The sequence below is a fragment of the Meles meles genome, chromosome 8 (assembly GCF_922984935.1).
Source record: "Meles meles chromosome 8, mMelMel3.1 paternal haplotype, whole genome shotgun sequence".
In the NCBI taxonomy this organism is placed as follows: domain Eukaryota; kingdom Metazoa; phylum Chordata; class Mammalia; order Carnivora; family Mustelidae; genus Meles; species Meles meles.
In genome coordinates this window covers 52,813,869-52,840,907 of record NC_060073.1, presented here as the reverse complement: position 1 = coordinate 52,840,907, position 27,039 = coordinate 52,813,869, and the positions used below count along the sequence as shown (strand labels likewise).

At 52.2% G+C, this 27,039-nt stretch overlaps 1 protein-coding gene across 10 annotated transcripts in view; it reads right to left on the bottom strand.

Annotated features, from left to right (window-relative positions):
- The window catches only part of DENND2B (DENN domain containing 2B), a 149,881-nt gene that overhangs the window by 9,842 nt on the left and 113,000 nt on the right, over positions 1 to 27,039 (bottom strand). For 8 of the 10 annotated variants that reach the window (XM_046015545.1, XM_046015546.1, XM_046015549.1 and 5 more), the window contains 11 exons: positions 24,243 to 25,487; positions 20,479 to 20,615; positions 12,938 to 13,089; positions 11,253 to 11,471; positions 10,252 to 10,348; positions 9,611 to 9,655; positions 8,382 to 8,566; positions 6,793 to 6,902; positions 6,502 to 6,571; positions 3,647 to 3,724; positions 2,943 to 3,083 (listed from right to left, as the gene is read on the bottom strand). In XM_046015545.1, coding sequence (XP_045871501.1) covers positions 2,943 to 3,083; positions 3,647 to 3,724; positions 6,502 to 6,571; positions 6,793 to 6,902; positions 8,382 to 8,566; positions 9,611 to 9,655; positions 10,252 to 10,348; positions 11,253 to 11,471; positions 12,938 to 13,089; positions 20,479 to 20,615; positions 24,243 to 25,487 — 2,479 coding nt within the window. The remainder of the gene's footprint in view (positions 1 to 2,942; positions 3,084 to 3,646; positions 3,725 to 6,501; positions 6,572 to 6,792; positions 6,903 to 8,381; positions 8,567 to 9,610; positions 9,656 to 10,251; positions 10,349 to 11,252; positions 11,472 to 12,937; positions 13,090 to 20,478; positions 20,616 to 24,242; positions 25,488 to 27,039) is intronic. The other 2 variants (XM_046015553.1, XM_046015552.1) reach the window with 1 other exon arrangement.

The window sequence follows — 27,039 nt, the reverse complement described above, 5'->3', positions numbered from 1 at the left end:
TGGAGCCCAGGGCGTCAGAGCTCTTTTCCAGGGGCTTTCGCCCCATCATCTCATTTCTTCCTCAGGGCCTAAGCAAGGGAAGTTCAAACTCCTAGCTCAATATTCATTCTCTGGCTCCCAGAGAAGCAGCAAAATGGGCACAAGGTGCCCCCGCAATCAGCGGATACTACCTTTCCCACCACCGGTGAACTCCTAGAAGGCCCCTGATGAGCACAATGCCGCACTCACCCAAAATGCTCAGGGAATGTGGCCTGAGGGAAACCCACACCATGGGGACACCAGAGGCCTCTGTATGAGCCCTTGTCCTAGCCCCAAGAAATACAGTGAGGCTCCTCCACACCCCTCCACCCCCAAGGGCCTACACACAGTCCAACAGGCCTGGCTCTGTAGCACAGCGCTGTGCTCCTACTACCCCTGGGGTCCTGGCTCCCTCCAGGGTGTGAGAATTCCCAGAAGCATCCTATAGAACCCGGGCCTCTTCTCATGCATCCCTGCCTTCAAGGATCACAGTCCAGTGGGGCTGACTGAGTCTAAACAACCACAGCTGTGACACCGGTGCCAAGACGGAGGAAGCCACGATTCATGTCTTCATGGCGGGGGAGGGGGGTGGTGGTGGGGTGGCTCAGAGCACAAGATACTTCATTTGGGCTGTCCAAGGAGAGACGGGAAGAGTGTTCAAGGCAAAAGGAAGCAAGGTTCAGCGATAGTAAGCAATTCAAGTTAGAGTGATGAGAAGTGACGCTGGTGAGGGCGAGGCCATCCCAAGGTCTCCCAGGCAAGCTGCTGGGCTCTCGGGGCAGGGCCAGCCATCAGCCTGCGCCAGTCCTCTCAAGAAGCCTAAAGTCCCTCTAGAGGAGGGTGGGAGAAAAGAGGCTGAAGGAAAGCCCTGAAATGGCCTTCGCGCCACTCCCAGCACACCCCGTGTTTCTTTAGCCAGACCCTCTCCAGCTCTCTGCAACAACAGTCATTTCTTCTTCCCTCTCCTGAAACCCAGCACCCACCTCTCACTCAGAGGATGACCTTCTCTTCCGAAGCCATCAGGTAGAAGCCAGAATCTACCAGCCATGGCCCTTCCCTGCCATCACACAAGAAAGTGCCCGTCTCTCCCAACTGAAGCCAGTGCCTCCCTGGATCCCACAGCCCCGCCACCGCCTGGGCCACAGTCTGACTGTTCCCTCCCTCTCCTGACTATCCACTTTCACCTCTGCCTCCACTGGGGCCATTCCCACCAGCCTCCAGATGACCATCTCCAGCAAACTCCCCCTTTCAATCACTGTCCCCTTCCCTAGTCCTCTTCACAACCGAGCCTCTTGAAGAGAAATCTGTACAAGTTATTTCCACTTTCTCACCCCTCTTCACTTCTCAGCTCACTCCACTCAGGTATCTGGGCCCCTCCGTCCCTGCTCTCCCAAGATCTAGTCTTGTCAAGGCAGCTGGCCATTCCCCATCCTGACCTCAGCCTCCTGTCTTCTCCCTCCTGGGGGTTGCTCCTCCCCTTCTGCAGGATCCCCAAGTCCGAGGAGGACCGAGTCCAGGCTCTCTTCTCTTCCTTATCTATACTTTCTGCTATGAAACATCTTATCTTGGGTGCCACACAGGTATCTTAAATGTAACACGTACAAAATCCACCTCCCCACTTCCTCCTCAGAGCCTGCTCCCTCCATAGGCAGCAGGCCGGCAGCTACCCTGTCACTCGAGCCAAAAGGCTGGGATTAGCCTTAAAATCTCCCTAATATTTACTCCATATTTCCACTCAACACAAGTGCTCTGATCCTCATTCTAAAATGTGTCTCTAATCCACCTACTTCTCACCTTTTCTACTACACCTTATCCAAGCTACTATCATTTCCTGTCTGCACTTCTGTAGGAGCCTAGCCGGTCTCCGGCCTTCACTCCAATCCATGATCTCCAGAGCAGCCACAGTGAGCTTTTAAAAAATATATCTCAAGGGGTGGGTGGCTCAGTTGGTTAAGCAGCTGCCTTTGGCTCAGGTCATGATTCCAGCGTCCTAAGATCGAGTCCCACATCAGGCTCCTTGCTTGGTGGGGAGCCTGCTTCTGCCTCTGCCTCTGCCTGCCACTCTGCCTGTGCTCTCTCTGACAAATTAAAAAAAGAAAAATCTAAAAAGTAAAAATAAATAAAAATATATCTCAGATCTTATAACCCTGCTTTAGAAAAACTCCAAAATCCTTAACTCGGCCTAGCAGGCACACTGTGATGTGGCCCTCACTGCCCATCCTGCCCTGCTCACACCCTTTTGACCATCTTGGCCTTTTATCAGTTCCTTGTCACTCTTCAGACTAGTGCCTTTGCAGGTGCTGTTCCCTTTCCGCCTGGAATAACCTTCTCCCATCCACACCCTTCCCTCTCAGTCTCCCTCCCCCACTTCATTTAGCTGACTCTACCAACCTTAGTCACTTCCTCAGAGGGGGCCTTCCTGGGCCCCCTAACCTAAAGCAGATTTTAGGTTACCTGTCACACACTCTCACTCCCATGCTCACACTTGGCACTTAAAAAGTTCAGGAATTATCTACTGAAAAGCAGACACATGTATTTAATATTGGTCTCTCTCACTAGATGATGAACTCCACAGGGACAGCGCTGTGGCCCACTTCAACCTCATGGCCGCTCCAAGGTCTGGCGCCATCCCTGACTGTGAGAGAACACTGTCGGTAAATAGTTGATGAATGAATAAAAGGTGGGCAGGTGGAATGCAGTCAAGTCCAAGCAGGTCAGGGAAGGCTCCCTAGGAGCTGTGGGGAGTTGGGCCCCATTGACAGTTCTGTCCTTCACTTTTCCAGTCCTGACTGATTAGCTATACACACATGGTAACCGAGGAAGGGGCCGTGCTCCGCCCCTCCCAGGGACTGCAGCCTTGGCCAGACAGGCCTTTCTCTAGCCCCCATCCACAGTCTGAGAGAAGAGGCAACAGAAATCCCTACCTCGTTGCCAGCACCTGGAAGAAACGTCTTCACTTTGATGGTCTTCCCCGGGGCGGGGAAGGGCGACTCCATGAGACTTCTCATGAAGGGATAGACCAAGGCAGCAGAGATCCCACGCCGGCGCTCCACCTCATCTAGGACCTGTGCCCACCACCAGCAGCCGGAAGAGGAAGGGTGTCAGGCGCTGCCCTTCCCTACCTCCTGAGCAGAGAAGAGGGCAGCCTGGCATCTGACCAGCTGGGGCCAAAAGCTAGGGGACAGGAGGGCTATCTTGCCAGGAGCTTTACACTCTAGCCTTCCTGCTTCCCTTGGCACTCGATGACTGCTCTGCTTACTAACTCGTCCTTGCCCCACACCCAGGAGGTGGGTAAATGAAACACCACTCACGAGTCGGGTCCCTGGGCACCTGGTTTCCCCAAGGGGAGTCTCTCTCCCAAAGGACTCTGGCTCTACCCACTGTGACACTGACAGACCACGCTGGCGCAGGAGCTGGGGAGATGCCAGCTGGCCAGACGGGGAGCCAGGCTTGGGAAGAGGAAGGAGTCCACGAGCTCCCTGTGCTTGCTCTTGCATTCTCTTGCTCACACCCGCCCGCCCGCCTGCTTGCACACACAGGTGGTTTTCTCATCTGAGCTGGCCACAGATATTCCTGTGGGAGCTGTCAGCTGGGGAAAAGGGAGGGAAGTAAGCCACAGCTCTCTTACCTTGGAAAACAAGCCGAAGCAGCCAAGGCGGCTGATGACACAGTATACCTCTGGCAACCGAGGCCCTTTCCCACTCGGCTGGGTCGGGATGAGGCGGAGGAGAGACAGACAGACACAGAGAAGCCACAATTACTACATCTGGCTTCTTTTCCTGGGGAACTGAGGACTAAGGACTGATCTTCTAGTGGATGATGGCAAGCCTCTTCTAACCACTACTCAACCAAGCCCCAAGAGGAAAGGCTGACACCCTCCAGGGGCAGGCTCTAGCCTCCACTGGGTCTTCCAACCCAAGGTGCCAGACTCCTGCTGAGCTCCTCCCAGGAGAATGCTGACAGAGGCTGGTGAAGGAGGAAGCAGCCCGGCAGAAGCTATAGGGTGATTTGTGGATTTACAAAGTGAAGGCTGGGAATCCAGAGGATGCAGTGGTCATGAGAGGAACCTGTGTACATTCCTCAGAGCAAGCCACAGAGACCCTCATCCCTCACAGGGGACATTCTGTAAAACAGCCCCATTCTAGTTTCTCCTTGCCTCCCTTCCTTGATCCACCCTATTATAGTAAGACAGATTGAACATGGATAAGGGCCACAAACTACTGTTGAAAGCTTACCATATCTGAGGCCCGGGCTTAGTACTCTAAAACTGCCTGTGAGAGGTAGTGCACAGGCACTACCACCTGCATTTTGTAGATGAGTAAACTGAGTCACAAAGAGAGTGAGCCATTGCCAAAGGCACGCATCTAAAAGTCATAGATCCAGGAGTCTGCTTTGGCCTCAGATTTACTGTCTTACCTCTAAAGCATGCTGCCTTCTGACCGGACAGAACGGAAAGGGACACAAAGACACAGAATAGAGGTATGCTAGGAGAGGAGAACAAAGAAAAAAGGGGATTGGCAAAGTGAATGGCTGGAGGAGATGTGCACTAAGAGCTCCCCAGGCCTGGAGCCCCCAAATGTGAGATGGGGTGAGGCCACAGGAGTCTACTTCTCCAGCCAGGGGCTGGCAGGGCTGTGTGGCTGCCTCTGGCTCTGAGGCCTGAGTGACCGGCAAGGCCAAGTAGGGAGGGAGCAGAGCAGCAGGTGCTGGCCGCTAAGCAAATGCAGATGGGTCTATTTCAGTTTCCAAACCTGCTGGCCACACGTCACAGATCTAAAGAGAAGGCAGAATCTGTTTTTGTCCATATTAGGCCTGAAACTCACTCCTCTCTCTTTCCTTCTCCCCCGCCTCCCCTAAAGCCCCAAGTGATTAAATCAAGTATGTGGGATTTGGGTTAGAATCATTGTGTCCAATCTGCAGGAATGCCGAGCTAGTGCCAGCCCCCTTGGCAGGGACCCAGCCCAGGCCCTCTCCGAGCATGAGCACGCCAGGACAAACATGCTCTTCCCTGGGGGCGGCAGGCCCGCTGCAAAGGAGCAGCTCTGCTCCATCACTATTCCTGCAAAGACAGTCCTTGGAATGCTCCTCTCTGGGCGCAGGTGAACCTGGGGCATGCTGGCCTCTGCCTGGCTCCCCACTTGGCATCCGCACTGCTCCACATCCCCTTAGCCCTGCTCACCGGGCAGTCAGTATCCAAATACCCCTTCTCCCAGACTACCCTCTGGGGCGATCCAAGAGTATCAGACTTGGTGTTAAAGAACTTCGAGTCAACCCCGGCTTGTGTTTCACTGGCTGTGTGATCCTGGGCAGTTATTCCCCTCAAGTCTTAATTTCTTAATCTACAGAAACTGATATAGTACTACTTCATAAACTACTATAAGGATTAAAAAAGATGACATACTTAAAGCGTCTAGCCTGGAACATAATAGGTCCTAAATAACAGCCTATTCCCTTTGTCTTCCCTTCTATATTCAAAGGCTGACCTCCTCTATTAGACTATCTAAATTTTCTTGAGGATTGGATTGAATTCAAGTCTAACTCCTCTTTAGGTGCCCTTAACATGTTGCCTGACCTTCAGTGAGAGTATGGGATGTGTTTCAGAATGAATGAATAAATGAGTTAATGAATGGCCCAGAATCCTTTGTCTGGGGTCCCTGCTATACATGACCCTTGCCTAGGATCCTTCTCATCTACCCCTAGACTGGCTAGATATCTAGTGAGTCCTTGTCCTACTAAGGCATAGGAGCCCTGAAACACTGTTGACACCCCAAACCAACAACATCCCTGGTGAATTCTAGGGGAGAGTGCAACAGGAGTCTCTCTTTACCTTACCTCAAGGTACTACTACTTCCCAGGACTGGGGACCTGGGGGCCTGGTGACCCCTACTTCCCAGGACTAATGAGGAGGGAGATGCAGATGGGCTTCTCTCTATATAACATGGCTTATACTTTCAAAACCCTCCCTTTCCTCTGTTCAAGGCACCTCTCCCAGAATCCCACAGAAGGTACTGCTCTGTTCCTCCTCAGCCTCCAGCACTAGCAGACCATGGACAGGATGCCTCCTCACTCAGCTGGCCAGGTATGGGCCAGGTATGCTGCTGGGTTGATATGATCCCGCAATCTGGCATCAGTAGCCAGGGCCCAGGAGCCCGAGGGAAATGAATGAGAAGAAAAAGTGTAGGGAAGTTGAAAACACAGGACATCTCAGTAGAAGGTGGTCCACTCTCTCCTCATAGTGCAGTTTATCTTAGATTGGAAGGGTCACTCCGAGTCCTGCCATCCTAGGAGTGCCTCATCAGTGTGCCTACATGCACGTGTTGTCTGTGTTGGGGGTGGCCTCAAGGAGCATGCAAGGAAGCAGAATGCAGAATCTCACACAAACTAGAGTTGAAAAAGTTTCGTGTGCGTGTGTACACACACATGTGCGCACACATACATACACACTGTGGCCCAGTCCCCCAAGGACCACATGGCCCTACTCACCAGTAAGCGCCTGCAGTAGCCAAAGCGTCTGCTGCCATCTTCCCCAGTCAGCATGAAAGAGAAAGTCTCACTGGAATGGGGAGGGGTCTAGCATCAGGGAAGGATCAGAGGACCCAGGAAAGAGCACCCCAGAAGAGGGAATGCCCTCCCAGGGAGGAGGAGAAGGGCTAGGTTGCTGTAAAAGTGGAGGCTGGGACTCGGGTGTGTCCCATGCAGTTGCCCCTGCTGTGGGAGGCAAGGATGCTGTGTCCCCTTCCTGCCTCACCTCAGCCAGACCAGGCCACGCCTCACCTACTGTACTCGGACACAGGAAGCCAGTCCTTGGCATCAGGGAAGCAAAACTGGGGAATGGCCTTGAGCCTCTCCTCTGCCTCCCGCATCTGCTTGGTGGGTCGGTCCAGCTGCAGGGAGAGGAATATGGGGAGAGATAGACAAGAGAAGGCATGGATCCTTGGTTGGTAGGGGAGGGGAGCTGAGAAGCATCTCCTGTCCTAAGAGCTCTAGATGGCATCCTACCAACTGGCATGCTCCTCAGCAATCCTGTCCCCATTCCCGATTCCTACAGAGAGGTCTGGGGAGAGCTGAGTCATCATCTATTCATTCAGTATGTGCCAAATGAGCTTTTCTATGTAGCCCCTGGCCCTGTGTCACATGCTAGGGCTACTGATGGAAAACAAAGTGGACAAGGTCCCCGTCCCTACACATTCTGTTCAGGAGAGTGAGCAATCGACAACAAAATCTCCAAAGGAGATCTTGCCACAAAAGAAATAAATAGGGCGCTGTGACAGAGGGAACTGGGCAGGAGGAGGGATACTTTAGGTATCTGGAAAGATCTCCTGGAAGAGGTACTATCTGGGCAGAGAATAAGGAATGAAAAAGAGCCGGCAGCAAAGTGCTGAGCTAAAGAAAGAACATTCTGGGCCGAGGCAAAGAGCAAGGAGGCCAGACTGGCTGGCTGGCTGGTGATGGGCAGGGAAGGTGTGGTAAGAGGGAATGCAGGTGGGGGGAATGGGGAGTGACAGCTAACAGGGTACAGAGTTTCCGTTTGGGGTGATAAAAATATGTTCCAGGGGCACTTCAGTTGCTCAGTCAGGTAAGCATCCGACTCTTGGTTTTGGCTGAGGTCATGATCTCGTGGTTGTGAGATTAAGCCCCGTGCCAGGCTCCATGCTGGGCATGGAGTGTGCTTCAGATTCTCTCTCTCTACCTTCCAATCTGCTCCTCCCCCTACTTGCTTGCACGCTCTCTCTCTAAAAAAAATCTTTAAAAAAAAAGTTCTAATATTTATTTTACAACTCTGAATATACTAAAAGTCACTAAATTGTATACTTTACTTTTTTTTTAATTTTTATTTTATTTGTCAGAGAGAGACAAAGAAAGAGCACGAGTTGGCAGAAGGAGAAGCAGACTCCCTACCGAGCAGGGAGCCCGATGCAGGACTTGATCCCAGGACCCTGGGATCATGACCTGAGCTGAAGGCAGCCACTTAACCGATTGAGCCACCCAGGGGTCCTGAATTGTGTACTTTAAATAGCTGAATTATATAGTATGTGAATTAAGTCTCAATAAAGTAGCTAAAAAAAGAGAAATAAAGTAGAAGTACCTAGAGGCCCTTCCGCGGGCCCCTTGCCATTCTTATAAGCAATTTGGGTTTTATTCTAAGCATACTAGGAGTGTTCTCTGTGCCCTCACCCTCTGAACAAGTACTGGCCCAAACCCACGGCTCGGAACCCCTCTCTTCCCAGCTAGCTGGCAGGCACCAGGCTCAGGGCTGTCACTGCGAGGTAAGTGGCGATGGCAGGATCTCTCTTGCCGTAGAGATGGCCCAGGCAGACAGAAGGTGCTAGAGGAGGAGCGGGATGGGGGAGAGATGGCCTCACCTTGGGAAACTGGTAGGAGACTTCGGGGAGGTAGGTGTTTCGAGATGGCTTCTTCTTGAGGGACACCACCACAAAGTACTCGAAAAGCTCCCGCTCCTGCCACTCAAGCAGTTCCAGCTCCAGAGTCCGATAGCTGGGTGCACGTTTCAGCATTGACTGGATGTGGACCAGGCGCTGCGTGTGGGCTGGGGGCAGGTTGTATGTCAGGGGACAGGCAGACTGGACCCTCACAGACCCCACATTAGCCCCCCCCCCTTCCAACCCCAGTCTCAGGCTTTGCCTCTGTGGATCACCTGTAAGTGCAGAAGCCTGGTCTGACCACCTCTCGCAGTTGGGTCTGGGGCTGAAGTGGCAGGAGCAAAGCGTCTATGCCTGTGCGGAAGCCCTGCCCTGCCACGGGAAGCTGCTGGGCTGGGCCTTCTGGGCCTTCTGGAGGCTGGTCTGGGGCTGAGAGGACTGCCTAAGCCAGGCAAAACCCAGGCACCCACCTACCCCTGCCTCGTACCAATAGGAGAAGATAGGAACCTTCGTTCCTGGGCCCCTCTCAGAGTCTTTGGACTTGGATTTTGTCCCTGTCCCTACCCCTGGGAGAACCAGTGGAGGATGGAGGAAGGGAACTAGCTCCCATAGACTTTAACCCTCCAGGAAAGTCTAGACAGGTTTCCCAGGAGAGAAAAAATAGAGATTCATCCAAGGCTGCTGGAATGGGAAGTTCCCAGAACCTTTTCAGGGAGGTGTCAGTCCTCTCTGTGGATATGGGGAGTTAGTGGTCCCAAGGCCTCTAGAGGACCAGTTTCCTCAGACAGGCACAATTCTTTTTTTTTTTTTTTTTTTAGAGAGGCACAATTCTTAAAGCCAGAAGAGGTACTTGTAATCTTCTAAACCCACCTCTGACCCTCCAGATTCGCAGCATTTACCAGGCAAATCGAGCACCCAATTCTCACAGAATTCTCAAGGAATACCTTGGGGAAGTCCAGGTGAAGGGGGCTGTCTGAGTTTAACCATCACAGGGCTGCCTTGCACACAGTAGGAGGGGACTTCCCTGCAGCTCTTTGCTCTGTCAGCTGCTATCCTGCCTGCCTGTGGCCTCTCCAAAGCAGGCCAACTGGGGACGTGGGAACTATATGTGCAGGGGGTGGGTGGGTGGATGGGCTGGGGGTGTGGGGGGTGTGTGACTCTACAGCCAGGGCTGGGAAGGGGTCCCGTGCTCTTGGGGAGCCACGCCTCACCTTTGAACCTGTCGTCAGAGTCGCTCTCGCTCTCACTATTTTCATCTGGAAAAGTAACAGCAAGAGTGCACACTTGCTGAGCCACTGCCCCACAGCCAATGTTTCCTGGGCCCCCCTCCCAGCTCTTCTCACAAGGGATGAATCCTACCTCTTCTGGGCCCCCTAGGCCCAGGGTCCCTCTGAGCTCAAACCACAGGTGCTAACTGCTATACAAACCCCTCTCCAACCAGTCCTGATCTGGGGGAAGCTACTGAAGGCCTGAGCTGGAGGCCGAGACAGCAGAGAGGCCTACAGGCCTGGATCACAGGGACTACCTCCAGGATGCCAAGATTTGAAATGGGAAACAGACCACAGTGCTCAGTAAGTCTGGCCTTTCCTTTTGGCAGAACCAGAATCCCACATCCATCTCCCTCATCAGGGCCTCACAGCCCAGTGCCTGAACTAACCCAACCCATGGCTTCCTTCCCTGTTTGGCCCTCCCTTTCTATGTGCCGTTTCTTGGTAAGACTCTACCCTCCTAGAAGGCAGGAGGATCCTGGGATTGGCCCACAGAAGGGTAAACTGAGGCTAGTCTGTACCTCTCCCTGTTCCTACTGCCCAAAGGCCCCCGATACCTGAACCACTCAGACATCAAGGCCTACCTCTCAGTGATGCTGTCTCAATGCTGGACATAGACAGTTTTTTTAACCTCTTCTTTCCCCTCTTGGCATTGTAGATGGAGTTAATTCTTTGGACAAGCTGGGTGAGACAAGCAGGGAAGGTGAGATAACCCTAACACCAGCTGCCCCTATTTCTAAGAAGGCTGATTAGTAGCCCATTTGTTCCCTCAAGGTGCAAGCTTTCTGCATTCCCCACACTGGACCCAGTTCTGGTCTCCCTGCTGCACTGACCCCAAGTGCAGACTGGCCGGTAGCTCTCCTCTCCCTCATCCCCAAATTGGTCTCCTGTCCCTACACAAGAATGTTAAACTTAGCTCCCCAGAGGAAGGAACTGTGATCAAACTACACAGGATGGGAGCTTCTGGGTCCCTAGAGTCACTGAACCAACGGAGACAAAAGAGCTCTTCAGACGTAATAACAGGAACAAGGACTGGAGCCTTTCCCTCTAGGCTATAACCTGGGGCCACGACAGGAAGGAGCTAAATTCCCAATATACCCAAGCATTGTTTGCAGGCTAAAAATACCATTTGGCTAAATCCTGCTGCTTTGGGCTGGGGATTTGGGTCTGACTGTCTGTGTGTACAACTCATTGCTGAAAACTCTCAATTCTGAGAGTCAGAGAAAGGAAGACTCAAGTTTGAGTCTTAGGTCCTTCAAAGCTTAGAAGTGTTTATGTGTGCACAAAGATCTCCAAGTGCACACTCCACCAGTGGGGAGTCTCCTAAAGGACTGGCTTCCAGTCATTCAGTGGCATGGAGTGCTCCCTAGTCTGTCCCTCCCCTAACATCTGTGCACCCACGAACCCCTTAATGCATCTCTGTTAATAAGACAGGGAATTAACCAGGCCAGTGCAAGGACCCAAAATTTATTCAAGGAGAACTGAGGAAGCAGCACTGGATTAGGGAAGGAAGAGGAGGTGAGAGCTGCCCACCTGCCTGCCCACCTGCCCAGCCAGCCCTGGGTGGCCCCTCTGGGGAGGCTACCTTAGGAATGCGGCGGGCCCTGCGGCTGGACAGCAGCTCACTGGTGGTGCTGAGGCTGTCCTCGTTGAGGCTGGAGGGTGAAGATGGCAGGCTCAGCTGAGCCAGCAGCAGCATGTCGTCATGGCTGTGCCTCTTGGGTAATCGCGGCAGCCGGTGGTGGCTCTTCCTCTCTGACCAGTTCCCACTGCGCAGGGACTGGCTGCTGGGTTTCAGGGAGAGCTGGTATGGGGGAAAAGATGTGGGGGAGGGGTTCAGCACATATGCCTTGGCTGGCATCCCTGGCTCCCCTGAATCCCACCCTAGAATTTCCTTCTGCCTGGATTTCTTCTCGTAAGACCTCAGCTGCTCATCAGCAGGTCAGAGCTAGATGAGACACGGCTTCCACAAAGGAAGCCGAACCACCTCTACCAGAAAAAAGAAAACAGAGGCTAAAAAACTGGGCTCTCATCTGAGTAGAAAGAGAAGGACAAGCAGGAATTCTGGGGGCTCCTCCTGAGCTTTGGGCCAAGGCTTAGCCATGGCTCATTATTCAGTCTGGTTGATGGAGGTTATCTCTTTCCCACAGCCCCTGACCCAGTCCTAAAATGCTTCCTTAGCAGGGGCCATAATCCACATAGCAGCCTGGCCCTGCTCACCTTTTCCAGGCAGAACATACGGGCTCTGGGCTCTCACTCCCAAAGCCCGGCAAGGTGGGCCTCCCAGCCAGGAGGCTCCTTCACTGCAGCTGCCCCTCCCCAGCCCCGATCAGCTCCCTCAGTCGAAACCAGCACCCTTATTCAGAGGCACCTTACTCTCCACAGATCCCGCTGCCTGCTAGAAAGGCAGCACCCCTGCCCACTCAGCCCACCTCCCAACCACTTTCTCCATCTAGCATCATCCTTCATCACTGTTGAACCAGTCCTCCTCCCACCCAGTCAGGCTGGCCACACAAATTCAGTGGGCGCCTGTTTGAACATAGCTCAAGAGAAAGGTGACTCTTTTATAAAAAATGATTATATCACTTCAAAGTCAGAAGAAACCATCTCTGTATTCTCCAGCCAATGTTATAAAATGTCCAGGTCCCTCCATTTGCAAAGAGAATTAGAGTTGCCTGGATAGGTCCAAGAAAGCGCCTCCTGCCTCCTTCTCCTGCCTCCTGTCCACCCTGGACAAGGCCAGAATGAGCTAGAGTCTAACAGTCTCCTTTGAGTCTTCACCTTTTTTCTCATTCTGCCTTCTATCAGCCCTTTTCTTGACGATTCAGTCTTATTCCCTCCAACATGAGTGGCTCCAGGTCTGGCAGACACCTATCTAACTCTCCAAATCTGGTTCTTGGGCCTATGCCTGGCCCCTAAATGTCAGTACTGCGGTCATTTCTGCCAGAGCTGCCGAATAACCAAGAGTCCAACTGGGGTCCCGTCTTCCTGTTACCCACAGAAAGGGAGCAGGAACAATGACAGGACAGGAGGTAGCTGGGGCTCATGTTGCAGCGCAGAGCTCAAGTAGTGAAGGGGAGCACCGAGGGCAGGGTGCCCACAAGGATTTCGACGTGGCCCGAAGTCCCCGCATGCAGAGCTCTTTCCTGAGGTCACCTCCTTTGCCAAGTACTAGTGAGGGAAAGAGTGGGAGTGGAAGCGGGCCCACACCCTGGCAGGACAGGCCTCCACTGTGGCCCCTGTGTTGGCCCAAGTCGGGGCTGCCATTACCTGAGTGGGTGGGTTGTTGTACTTCCTGTCCTGAGGACCCCACATCCTGTGCAAAGAGTCCAAGGAGTTTTCAGACAGTTGCTGGGATTTTCGTCCTGCTCTTCGGCTCTTTAAGTCCACATCCTCATATGGATTCTCCTTGGGCAGATCTCCTGCAGAGGGGGAGAAGTCAGAGACTGGGAGAAGGGAAGGAGGAAACACACTCACAAATAAACAAGCAGAATTCCTGTGAACCAAAGAGAATGGCTTCTGCCTGGCCCTTCAGCCCATGAGTCATACAGCTGCCTGTCTGCTGCGGGGAGGCTACAAACAGATCCCGGCTCCAAGTCCAGAAGCAAACCCCCCGCCCCCAGTTCAGCTCAGCCTCGTCTGGCCTCTGCTTTATAAATTCAGAGATTGCACAAGACTGGCTCAGCTACCCTGCCTGTGCCCAGCCAGAGGACAAAGCCAACACCGGGCTTCATTCCTTGGCTCCAGTCCTCCTGCTGTGAAAGCCCCAGAGATGCACAGTTCAAGGTAGGAAAGGCTTTCAGAAGTCACATGGCTGTCCTACTACAGATGCCCCCTGAGGACCCACTCTGGGGGCTGGGCACGGGGGAACAAACCTAACTACAAGGAGCAGGGGGCTGGCAGGCCTCCCTCCCACTGCCTGTCCTATTCTCCGACTCTCTCAGGGCAGCTCTTCCATCTGGTCCACAGGTAACCCCACACCAGAACAGGGGCGAGCCAAGTAGTGACAGCACTCTCACTACAGGGTCACTGTTTCCTCCACCACTGGCCCTGCAATAAGAGAATGGTCTTCAATCCCCTTTTGTAACAAGCCCTCCTGCTGTGACACAGGGGAGGTGTGAAAGGCCTGCTAGCCATCTGTGCCAAAGAGGTGAGGGTGGGGAGTTTGGGCTTCTCAGGACGAATGGCTAAGATCCCTGGCAGCAGGCACCATTCTGGCACTGCCAGCAAATCTCAGGGAGCAGAAAGCACAGTCCCTGCCTGTAAAAGCATCTCCTTCCCAGAGCCCTACGTGCCTGCCCTTCTCCCTGCAGCACAAACCTGGACTTCCCTACGCCTCAGAACACCGTGCGCCTCCCGCCACAGATCTGTGGGCAATGAGAGTAAATGTGGCCCTCTGCTCCCCTTCCTTTGTCTTTACATATCCTCCCTGCCACATGGACACCCCTGTCTGGGACTGGGTACCCGGGCAGCTGGTGACCAACATATATATGCTCCCCTCTGCTGGGGGCAGCATACATGAAGAGACCAGGGCTCACTCCTCGTCTCTCTGTTCCACAGCGGGATGGGGGCTGGTGACCGCTGAGCCCTGAAGATGCCCAGATGTACCTCACGCCCCAAAGGAGTTCAGACACCACTTCTTGGGGAGCAGGCGAGGAAAGAGCTACAGGACTAGAAATAAGGCCGCTGGGACTGTAGGCTTTCCTAGGATGTGACACAGGAGAAAAACCAATCCCTGTATGCTTACAGAATTCTCAACTTCCAAAGTCAAGATTCCCCCCAAACTGGGGGTATCTACTTATTACTGCCATGGAAAACCACTGAAGAAATGCTTTCACAGAGATAGGGGGAGGGAGGAGGTGTGAAAGGAAGATTTCTGTCACACCTACTCAAGCCACCAGGGAAGTCACACAAATCTCTTGAAAGTGAGTCAAGAACAGGTCAAGAGAGGATCTGGGACAGGATGAAGTGATTCCCAGCACCAAGCCGAGTCCTCAGCAACTGAGCAGACGTTTTCCTGTAACAGAGCCACGCTATAAAGATGACCAGTCTCCATTCCAGAGTCCTGACTAAGCAGAGCCGGCCAGCAACCCTGCTCCAGAAGCCAAGCATCAAAACTGGCATCCAGCCTACCCCACTCTGGGCACTTAGGGAGGAGGCAGGAGACACCCAGTTCTTGGTCTGTTTCCAACATTTAACCTATATTGATGAGGTGGGAGGATTCAGGAGTCAAGAGTGCCGGGACACAATCTCCCTGACCCTGGGAAATGGGGCCAGAGCATCACTGTTCAGATCGGGGCAGGAAGAACATTTATTACAAGCTCATCAAATCCAGACTGCCTTGGGCTGGATGGCTGACCAGCCAGAGTCCTTATCATCATCCCTGAATCAACAGGATGACCTTGTCTCAATTGCTTTAGGTTAGAGTTTGTCCAAAGTACTGACATTTGGGGCTGGATGATTCTTGTGGTGATGGGCTCACCTGTGCATTTGTGGGAGCTTAGCAGCAACCCTAGCATCAATCCACTAGATGACAGTAGCATCCCCTCAGTTGTAAGAAACAAAAATGTCTCCAGACACTACCAAATGTCCCCTAGCAGAAGGATAAATGCAGGCATGGATGGATGTCAGGGGGCACAGAGGGAGGAGGGAGCAATGGAAAGACAGAAAGGAGGAAGGAACGAAGGAAGGAAGGAAGGAAGGATGAATGGATGGATGGATGGATTGGATGGATGTAATTACCCCCCTGCCCTGCTAGGAACCATTGCTTTAGATAGATGTTTCTAAACTTCCTAATAGATTCGGAGTGCCATGACATGACTCCCAAGGCAAACTCCCTTCCTTCCTTCCTTCTCCCTCCCTCTCTCCTTCTCCTCCTTCTTTCTTCCCAAAGGATCAGGGCTTTGAACATGGATACAAAATCCAACACTCCAAGGAACAGATGTAGGAGAGCAAAGCCCAGGGAAGTAATAGCTGCACAACACTGAGGCACATCGAAGACAACCTGGGGGAAAACAGGTGGGAACACCAGGGTCTCAATACTAACGTTGCCTCTGGAAACAGAATTTCAGGAAAGTCTCAAAAGCCTGTTCCTCCTGCCTTCCCAGCCTTAACACCAACCTCTTTCTTCAGCAATGTTTCAAATTCTCTCTGATAGAATCAGGCCACTCATCACCGCTCCAGGAAATGACTGCTGGCCCCAGCCCAAGCCCTGCCTCCCCAGCCTTAGCTGAGCCCTCACAGCCCTCATTCACCTGCTACTCTCCATGTCCTAGATTATTCCCGGCCACCGTTCTGGAGCTGTCTCACGGACGTACTCCCTGTCATCCTTCCAGGGAATAAGGATGCCCAGGGGATGCGGATAATATGCAGAGACCAAGTGGGCGAACCACACCTGAACCTGCTGGGAGAACATTAATCCCAAAGCAATGGCTCAGAGTTGGGAGAGGCAGGAGGCTGTGGAGTAGGGCTCAGAACTTCCTTCGGGGGAGCAAGGCCACAGCAAGGCTAGAGCAGCTACAGCTGAGTGGAGAGAAATGGTGGAGTTAGCAGGGGCATAGATGGGAGACAGGAAGCCTGGCAGACCACCAGACTGTCACCTGCATTCCCACCCAAACGAACTGCTGGAGGCCGATCTGCACTGACTGCTTGAGGAGGAGAGGAAGAGGAAGGCCCTGTTCCCAGATGCCTGGCTCTGAGCAGCCCCATCTCATCAAGCCCAGCTGGGGAAGCCAGAGGTCCCAACCCTTCCCAGCTTTGCTGATGAGATATGGAACAAGGGCATCGCCAAGAATTTCTGCTTTGCACTCTTTTAAAGGGGCTTGCCAGAGCCCAAACTTATCATAGGGATCCTCTTGAAGGAAGAAACCAGCCCCACCCACCCCTGCCCCCGCTCCTCCCCACAGCTCCTTTGGTCATTAGCCACACACACCAAACAGCACTCACTCACACACACACAACCAGAAGAACCAGTCAGGGAAGAGGTGTGTAAGTGTGCAGACACTGAGGATTTCTCTCAACAGAATCCTAAGCCTCTTGACCGTGCCCTGGCTAGGGCGCAGGGTCTGTAGCTTCCCTGTCAAAACCTGTCCTGGTTCCAACTAGCTGCTTCTGCTGGTGCTCAGCCTCTTCCCCTCCTTTACACAGCAGAGAGCGCCAGGATAAAGGTCCAACACATCCCTTCTCCCCGCCAACACACAGTACATCAGATGCGGAGCTCTAAGGAGCCAACTGTTACCCACCCTCCAAGCCTGGACACCTTTCTCCAACTGCCCAGGCACCAGTTCCCCTGGACTACAGCCTTGGTGTTGTTAGGTATCTTTTGTGCCTTCCTACTTTCCAGCCTGGGGACAAATGAGAGAAGACGGAGAGAGCAGAAACTCCAAAAGCTTTGCAGTCAGGCTGACCAGCCCTATCCCCAGCTCCCATCCCGCTTAAGTTCCTGGAAACTCTCCCTCAGCCCCAACTAGCTGCTGGGAGTGGGAATCTCTGCAGGAATGCAGTCGGGGCTCCCTGGTCAGGCGCCGAGGCCACTCCACATAACTCCCTAATAAGCTGCTTCCTTCGGTGCATTTTTAAGTGTCAGCCTCAGAATGCAAATGATTATAAGGCTTTGTGGGACAGCAGCATCTTCCAGGGGCAGATGTCAAATTGGACAGGCGAGAATTAACAGCCCAGGAAGCAACAAGGCAGTAACTTTATTTTTGAACCCCTCTATTGCAAATTAGCAGGAAAAACCTCAGCCTGTCTCGGAATATCCCACCCCAGGTCCCCAGGCGTCGTGCCTGATGTGGGCGGGAGGCCAACAAATTCCCCAAGGCTCGTCGTTCAAGTCCACTGCTCATAGAGAAGACATGTTCATTTCTGGGCCAACTAAACCTCAACCTCTAACCGACCAGGAACTCCAATCCAATCAGCTGGTCCCCAAGATGGAGATTTAACACGGGAGCTCCCTGTCCCCCACAAGCCCATGATCACACACCTAAAACAAAGCTTTGTCTGTCCCTGTGCAAGCAAAGCAGCATGAGAGTTGGTTAATCCAAACAGAACCAAAAATGACCTGAAGCTCACAGAGCACAGGCTGGGCCAAGAACGGAAGAGAAGGCTCCTGGAAAGTCCAAGGAACTGTTCAATCCCAGGCAAAAGTGAAACTGACATTCATAGTGCAGCAACGAGGGCCCCCATGAAGCCTCTGGGGGATCCACATTCTTGGACCAGGGAAGGAGAAAGGGACAGATCAACCAGAATCTAAAAGAAAGAGATATTCTCTCTTAGATTTCCCTCTAGCCTCCCTGGTCTAGAAATTTAGCCGGCGCTATTGTGGACAATACAGAGGAAGAAGCTGTGTCCAAGGCAGTGAACTAATTACAGATGCTGAAGAGCCCTATTCCACCACCCCCAAGGCTGAAGCCAAACCCAGTGCCTGGGTCACTCCCTGTCCTCCTTCCAACACCCTCCCGAGTACTACTCCTGTACTCTGCACAATGCTCCAAATCCAGAAGCTAGGTGAGCAGCGAGGGATGACGCCCCCACTGCATCCTCCTCCCATCCCGGCCCTTACCCCTAGCTCTAGCTCATCCATTCAGGAAGGAGCCATGCTGCTCCGATATTTCCTTCCCTCCTCCTGCAGCATCCCAAAGTGGCAAAGACTCCTCTCCTGAGTCTGGAGACTGAGGCCCAGACACCCTTGCCTCCCTCCTCCTCTTCTCTCTAACTTGACCAAAGAAGGCCTGGAGAACAACTCCGTTGCCCAGGACAGCGCCCCCCAGATTCTCACCTCCCCTCTCGCCCCACCAGACACAGTCCCCAAACAAGGCTAAACAGAGGCTAGGATCTTGGAACTCTGGACAGGGAGAAATGGTTAAACTATCTCTTTCTCTTAGTTCAGTTCAGTTGATGCAAAAACATCCATCTCCTCTCCTGAAATCCCTGGTCAGCCCGGTCAGGCTGCAAAGCCTCCTCAGAGAAGAGCACAGCATGGGCAGAGCCCGCTGGGCTGGGGGAGGGGGCTAAGAACTTGAGTCTCCTCTGCCCATTGCAGCTGCTGCACTGGGTGCAGCAAGAACACATTCCGATTTCTTCTCAGCTAGAGGAAACAGGAATGTACCCTGCAACGGGAGTGGGAAGGAAGATGGGGTTGTGCCTCTGATCCCCACAGCACTTGACCTCAACTCTGGGGACCATGTGTACAAAGCTTTTTCCCAGTGTTAAGGGAAAAGGCCTCCCTCCCTAAACCCGTTTGCTATTCTAGGGATCCCACTCCCACAGTCTTCCGGTTATGACCTAATTTTGGATGGCTGTATACTATGCACTCCATTCCTGGGGAAGCAGTGCCTAAGTGGATCCAAGCAGTGCTCTGCTATTTCTCCAGAAATGCCAGTCCAGCGAGTTGTAAGGAAAAAACAATGAAACTGGTGGCTCAGATCAAATGAGAGAATAGATGACCTCTTCTTCTGAAGATTCCCCAGTCTTAGGAGAATCTGGAAGGTTCTCCACTAGGGCCACTTCCCTCTCTAATGTGTTACCTAAGCCTATGGTCTCCAACCTCAATTACTAACACAGAGATGAGACAGAGCCGGAGATGAGAGAGGAGGGGTCAAGTGCACAGCACACTGCTTCTCTTTTCTTGAGTGATCTACACTCACACACAGCACATTACTTGAACGGAACTGAAGTACCCGCTGAAGAGAACGAGGCCAGAATTAGAATGAAAGCCCAAAATAAACCCAACCCACCCCAGTCTGTTGGTTTTTCATTGACCCTGGAACACAGGTTTGCCAACACCAAGTCTTCCCAGTTGTTGAAGGACAATTCTCCATGGCACTTTATAATTCTGACTTTTGAGCAAGAGGAATGAAACCATCCAGACTACCATTTCAAAGATGTATAGCAAACCACCTCAGAAGACAGAGGGTGTCTCCACGGAGGGTAGAGGCAGATTTGTGTCCTGACCAGAATAAAGGTAACATCTCTTTGTGGGGCAAAGGTTGGGCATTTGCTAGCCACCCCCTGAAAAGATTGGGGTTCCTTAAGCTTGGAGATCCTCAGCTGGGACACAGACCCACTGTGCATACAGCCTCTACCTGGACCTCCTCCACACTGCCTCGTGGGACCTGGGAGCAAGGGGGATCCACATGGAGCTTATGCCTCCTGTGCGCCATGAGCAATAAAGTCCTTTGTCTCCCAAGAGTCTTGTGTCTTGTGGCAGCATCTGTGAAACTAGGGAGGGCTAGACTTGTTTGCAAGCAGAGTAAAATCTCAGATGCTTTCTTGACACCATTTACTTTAAGGGAAAGTAGGAGACAAATATTAAGGACCAGGCACTTGGCTAGGTGCTTTGATAAACATTTTATCTCAATGAATTCTAACAATAATCCCTTGAAGTTTTATTACTATTATCATTGTTATTGTTAAAATCACAACATCATCACCACCACCTTGTGAGAAGACAGAGGTGTAAGAAAAGTGATTTACCTAAAGACACACCACTAAGGAAGGACACACAGCTAAGGAAGCTTTCTGAAAATTTAAAAAAAAAAAAAAAGAAGAAAAGAAAAAAAAGGATGATGTGGTTTTCCCCTTTTTGTGGTCCCAGAAACCCTTTGGGTTTCAGTTCATTCACGGTCAGGCTTTTATTTCTCAGCTGCTCCGTCTTTGCTAAACTGCTTCCTCTGGTACCCATTTTCTTAAGAAGTTCCAGAAGCTGGGCCAACTCTGCCTCTGGTGAATGAAGTAGAATCTAAGGTGTCCCTCCTGTTCCTGCCCTACAGCTCCCAGAGACGAGCCAGCCCACCCCCTCTGCCAGAGCTTACCCACAATATCTTCATAGGCGTTCTCTTCTAAAGTGCTTTTGGATCCAAACTTGGGTTGGCTCTCAGTACCGTTCTCAGTGGGAGAAGAGGGGTACAGGGACTGGAGACTGGATGCATCCTCAAACTCAAAGGATTTTCTGTGGATAACAGAGCATGAGTCATTCCAGCAAAACTAAGTTCCAACTGCCTTGTTGGGGGAATGGCCATGGGCAAGAGCAAAGACCAGACGTCCTCCTCACCAACAGCTACCAAGCAATGCATCAAGATGGATCAAAACTTACCACTCAAAGGAGGAGAAAAGGGTCTGCAAGGCTCCAGACTGGGTTCCTGCAAATAATCCCTGTAACAGCCCCCATGGCTAGGAAGGGGGCTGTGCGTCAGATGCTATATCAAATGCCTTGCATGTGAAGTTAATTTTCATAACGCTGCTACGAGCTATTGTGCCATTTTGTGAATGTGGAGGCGGAAGCTCAGGGAGACGAAGTGGCAAGAGGCGGACTCACACAGGCTGTCTGGCTCCAGGGTCTAAGCTTTTGACCTGGGCCTCCAAGTCCTGGAGCATATCATCCTTGAGAAGTATCCGCCAGGACCACAAGAATGGAGTCCCTGTTCTGCTCCTGGAGTCTCCATCACACCTGCATCCTAGCAAGAGCTCCTGATCTGACCAGGTGGCAAGGGCACAGTGGGTGGGAGGTGCCCAGGGCTGTCTGGGGGTCAGGGAAGCAGTTGGGGTGATAGGTGCGTTGTTGGAAGAGGAAAGGCTGAGACTTCAAAAAAAACAAAACCATACTGCTTCTGAGGTGGAACCAGAGGCCAATTTGTAGTCAGAAGCTACTTCCAAGACCCAGTTTCCCTTCAGCTAGTAATCTCCTTTGCACACTGCAAATGGCCATTTGCAGAATTTCACTTTTTTTTTTTTTTTAAGATTTTATTCATTTATTTGACAGAGAGAGAGAGATCACAAGTAGACAGAGAGCCAGGCAGGGGGATGGGTGGGCAAGCAGGCTCCCCGCCGAGCAGGGAGCCCCATGCGGGACTCGATCCCGGGACTGCAGGATCATGACCTGAGCCGAAGGCAGAGGCTTTAACCCTCTGAGCCACCCAGGCGCCCCACATTTGCAGAATTTCAAAACCACAGCTTGTTAGCTCCTCAGAAGCTTGGGCCCACAGCACTCTCTCCTCCTCTCCTCCATTTTCTAAGACATGACCCCAGCTGCATTCTCTCTCTCTCCAAGGCAGATCCCAGCAAACTCCTGGGGAGGGGGAGAAAGGAAAGGCACTGACTGAAGACCTCCTCCCACCCATGAACACCTCCCTCTTCTTTTGGGTACCATTAGACATCTCAACCTTTTTCTCTTGTTTAATGAAAAACTCCCGAGAGTCTTGGGGTGCAAGTCAAGGACTACAAGTGTCCTAAAAGCCACATTCTGTTCTCAGCTTGCCTAGCTACTCTGGAGTGCCTGACACAGCTGAACACTCTGGAACGGCAGTCTCCTTCCTTCGCCTCTGTGACACAGGCAACAGCCTCTTTGGCACTTACTTTTCAGGCTTTTGTGAGGGGTTTGCCTTTTCTACTTGTCTTTTAAATGCCAGGGTCTCTCAGAGTCCCGTCTTTAGGATTCTCTCACTCTGTACTTTCTGGGGGCCAAATACTGATGGCCATCACTCTATCTACAATTCCTACCATGATAGCTCCCAAATCTGTCTCTGACCCAGACTTCTCACCCAGTTAAATATGCAATGGTTGAGTGCAGTGGTTTGTGAACGTGGGCCCACAGAAACTGGTGGTCTGAGATCAAGCTTTCATGGATGTACATAAGGTGGGGTCAACATCTTTTGCAGGTACTTCTCAAGTCAGCAAATAAGACACAAATCATGTTCTGCCACGTTACCCTTGAAAATCCCTCAGGAAGGCACTACGCTGAAGACCAAAATACTGCCTTGAATTAAGACTAATACAGTCAATTTCTCCACAGATTTTTTTTTAACAGATTTCTTTTTCTTTGCTTGAATACCCAAAGAAATATTTGGCTTGCATTTTTTAAAAATAAAAAGGTGTATTAAATATAAGAATCATACTGGACACAATAGAAACAAACTCACCTGCTCTGTGAGGGAATATGCTCGCTATGTGAACAGGCAAATAAAACAGGCTATGCTTTTTGAGTGGTCTTTTTTTTCTCCCAAGAGCATAGATTTTTAAATTTGCGAAGCTACTTCTTATGTGAAGTGACCCTTCCGTATATGGTGTGTGTGTGTGTGTGTGTGTGTGTGTATTACGTATAAATGTAATGTGTGTGGGAGTATGTGTAAAACCTCCAGGCTGATGTACTTTCCCGCACCCCCCTTTCCCACCTAGCTAACTGCAAATTTTTCGCTCTTCTAAATTTAGCTCAGCAACTCCCTCTATAAGGAGGCTTTGCTCACTCCCCAGGCTGATTTAGCTGCCTCTTCCTCTGGGTCTCTATAGCGCCCTACTCTGACAGCGAGCACACAGAAGAGCATCTAGCATTTGTCCATCCATCTATCTCCTGTACCACATCAAGAATGGAAGGACCCCATCTTATCTGACCCTGTGTGCCCTTAACCAGTTCAGGGTTTGGTGCATGGCAGGTTCTAGATGGTGTTTATAGAAATGGATAAATAAGAACAAAGCAAACACTCTTGGTAGGCTGTTAAAGACTTAAGAGCCAGGGAGCATGCTGGGGTGAGCCAAAACGTAGGATTACCCTTAGCCAAGGGCTCTTCTGGCCCATGAATGTGGAACTTTCTGATGTCTTCCTTTCATGAACAGTTACCTATATGAGACAGGACATGTAGGATGCAGCCTGAAGTGTGTGGTCCAATGGAAGAATCCCGAGAACTGAAATGAACCTGAATGCCATCTGATTTTGCTTTAGAAGAGAAAGGGAAAGTGGGAGAGGGGGATAGGACTTCCCAAGGAGGTAGGCTTCCAGACTACCCCAATTCAGAGAATAAGATGCCTGTTAACTTTCCTGAACCCCAGCAGCTCAAGCTCTTGTTCACATTAAGATGGCCTAGGTAGTCCAGGGCCAGGAATGCCGAGACTGTCCAAGAAGACATTGAGAGTGTCAGGACAGGTCATTCTTGGACATGGCCAAGAAGCCAGTAAAGTGTTTTTCAACTCCTTTGTCCTTCAGTCTCCCCTTTCAGGATCCAACGATCCCCTCTCCCTATAGGCCCAGGGTCCCTAAATGGCCAGTAAGCCCTCAGGAAAGAGAAAATCACCTTAAATGTGTCAATACTCCCGTGTTAAGGATAACGTGCAGTATTCAGATAATGCTTCCCTCAAAGAAGTAAGTTTCTAGCACTGGCATTTCAGGTGGTCATGAGGCTAAGATCCTACTGCTAGTCTCCAAGGGACTGCCAATTTTATCCACAGGGAAGGTGGCCCTACCCCTCCCACAGGCACCAAGGAAGTTCTGACAGGGCTCAAGACACAGCCTAACTCTTCCCCAAAGGCCAAATCTAGCCCACACATTCAGCAGGCAACATTTGGAAGAACTGCTTTCACCACCACCCCCCCGCCCCGCCCCACTCACATTTACGGATCCTCATCCCGGCAAGAGCAGAGCAATTTCCTTTCCACCTAACTCCTGTTACCACCTGACGATGATTCACTGCTCCAGGACCAAGGAAGGACTACTGACTGTGACCCACAATTACAGTCTGTTTTTGCAACTTCCATCGAAAAGAAAGCCACCGTGCCCAGCCGTTAAAGACACTGGAGGAGCAATTGTTACCTGCTCTGGGATTTGCGGTGACCACGCATGTCCTTCTTGGGTCTCCGGGTGACTGGTGGGGCAGGGGTAGAGGGCAGGGGGGGTGGAGCAGCAGGTGTGGGCGAAGGAGGTAGACCATTGCTTGGCTTACTCTTGGGGTTCTTGTCAGCCTCATATTCAAAGGTGCGCTTGGGTTTGGGGACAGGGTTCACAGCGGGATCAGGGGAGCTCTTTGACGGCAGCAGCTGGGAGCTCGGGCTACTTCCAGGGGTCCCTGGCTTAGTGGAGCCACTGCCTTCCCTCTCCAGGGGTGGGCCTGCCTCCCCCCCAATTCCAGCCACTCCTCCTGCCCGGCTGCCAGTGCTCACACTCGTGCTCCCTGTCGGTTCCTCCAACGTGCCCAAGGTCCCAGTCTTCCTTCTCCCTCGGTCTACACTATAGCAGCTGCTGGGGAGCTGGGGGAGTCCCCGGCCTGGCTGCTCCTTCAGGGCCTGTTCGATTTTCTGGATCCGACTCAGCACTGCTGAGCTCTCTCTCCTGCTGCCATGCCCCCTGAGGAAGGCGCTGGGCTCACTCCGGCCTGCCCGTCTCTCTGGCCGATAGAAAGAGTCCCGGACAGGGAGCGCCTCTCCCTCCTCCTCGGTCTCAGGGTAGGAGCACTCTGAGAAGGTCCTGCTCATCCTCCGGAGGCCCTTGAAATCGAAGGCTTTTTCTGAGCTGCAGGGGGATGGCGCCACGCTGGGACAGCCCTCACTGAGCGCCCACTCGCCCCCAGAGCCCTCCCGCTTCTCCCCGCACACGCTCATCCTGGGCGAAGCCTCTCGGCGCCCCTCCCATGCTGAAATCTTCTCTCGGATGCCCAGGCTGTGGGCACGGCTGCCAGTGCGGTTCAAAAAGAAGCTCCGTGGGCCAGCTGTTGGCCCTAAGGATGGGGTGCTCTGGGCAAGAGGGAGGCAAGCAGCTACTCCCTCTACATCCTGGCCTTCTCCTTGGACGTTCTCCTTCTGGTCCTCTCTCTTGCACACTGAAGGGCTTCGGTCCGAATAACTGAAGTTGGTGGCCTTGAGGGGACAGACGGGTGGTGAAGTGCCTGGGGAGGGAGCTTGAGGATTTGGGGGTGAAAGATCACGGGGGTGCCAGTCCTTGAGGAGCAGCTGGGAGCTGGAGCGGCTCGGGTACCTGCAGGCTGACGTTTCACTATCACTGAGCGGGTAGATGGGACTCCTTGGTGGGGAGAGAACTGGAGGTGGAGAGACTGACTGAGACCTAAAAGCAACAAAAACAAAAACAGAAAAAGGAAAAGAAGAGAAAACGGCAGTGAGTGGCCTGACAACGAGAGGCACGGCATTTCATTTTTGGAGCGCTCAGTATCTCTTTCCTGTAGGGCACCCAAGCCCAAAGTGCTCTTTTCAAGTATACCTGGCAAAGCCGTCCTCAAGGAAAGGAATGCTGCTTATCCACAGCAGGCCAAACTCAATGGGTCTCTCTGTCCAGTTCGATCCCAGAGGCCCTGAGTGCCATCTGGAACAGAGGCCAGCCTTAGGTCAGGGAAGAGGATCCCAAGAAGCTACATCGGCCCAGAGAACCCTAAGACCAGGCCCGTGCTGTAGAAATGTTTAGCCATCAGCCCTCTGAAGAGAAAGCACAGATTTGTAACACTGGTCAAGCTCCGTAGTATAAATATTCCCACCACGGCTGATTTCAACCTACCAACACGGCCCCACTGAACGTGGCACCGGGAAGAAATGCTGGTGCTTGGTTCTCAGGAGAGCATCTCCTGCATGCTGCTTCCTGAAGTACCCCAAGTGTACCCCCAAGCCCTTCGCCCTGTCTCAACAAACCCGTCTCCTGAGACTTCTGTTACCGGCATAGCATGCTGCCCCTCGGCAGAATTCAGATCCCTGAGAGTCTCAGAAGCATCAGCAGGGTCCCTCCAGAAAGGGGCCTCTCTGCGCCATTAGCGAGGATGCCGGTGGGGAAGGGAGGCTAGCTCCTCAGCGGCGGCACCGCTTCAGACAAGCACCTGCTGCTCCTCAGCATTAAATCCACTGGCAGCTCTTAGCCAATAGGGGGAAGAGTTCTAACTAACTGGTTTTACACATATTAGTAAACTCATTTAGTCTTCACAAAAACCCTACACAATTATTATTGTTTATTATTATCCCCACTTTTAAAATGAAAACCACAGAGGCACAGAGAAACTAAATATCTCAGCCAAGGTCCCTCAGCTGATGAGGTGGGAAGCCAAGACAGGAACCTATAGAACGCTACGCTGCCCCACTCAAGAGGAAGCAGTAGCCTCTGCTATCTTTGTGAACTGCCAAGGCTCCCAGACATAACGCAGCAGAAACCCTCAGGGCACCATGCACAGCCCTGTCTCAAACGCAGCATTTCTAAGTATCAGGGATGTTTTCCCCTCGAGACCTCTAGACCTCTTCCCTATCAGTCCGTGATTTCTTCCAGGTGGAGGGACACGTCCTCAGTATCTGGAAGGTGCTCAGTGAATGGAGGACAAATAAAGGAAAAGCTAAAGGTAAGCTTAATGACGAGAACGTGAGCAGACTTCTCTTTCAGTACACTTTTCTAGTTGTCTGTTAGGGTAATCACTGTCAACTTTTGGCCCTCTTCTCAAATAGTTTTAGTTCAAAGACAGCAGGCATCTTCTTTTAGTTCAAAGACAGCCAATGCCGTATGCTACGAAGGCCCACCTGACCCTCAGGCATGGCCCTTAAAGCTGGCCAGGGAGCCTCCTAGGCTCCAAAGGGCCATGCCATCCACAGGAAGGCAGCCAGCTGCCCTCGAGCCAGCCTGCTGTCAC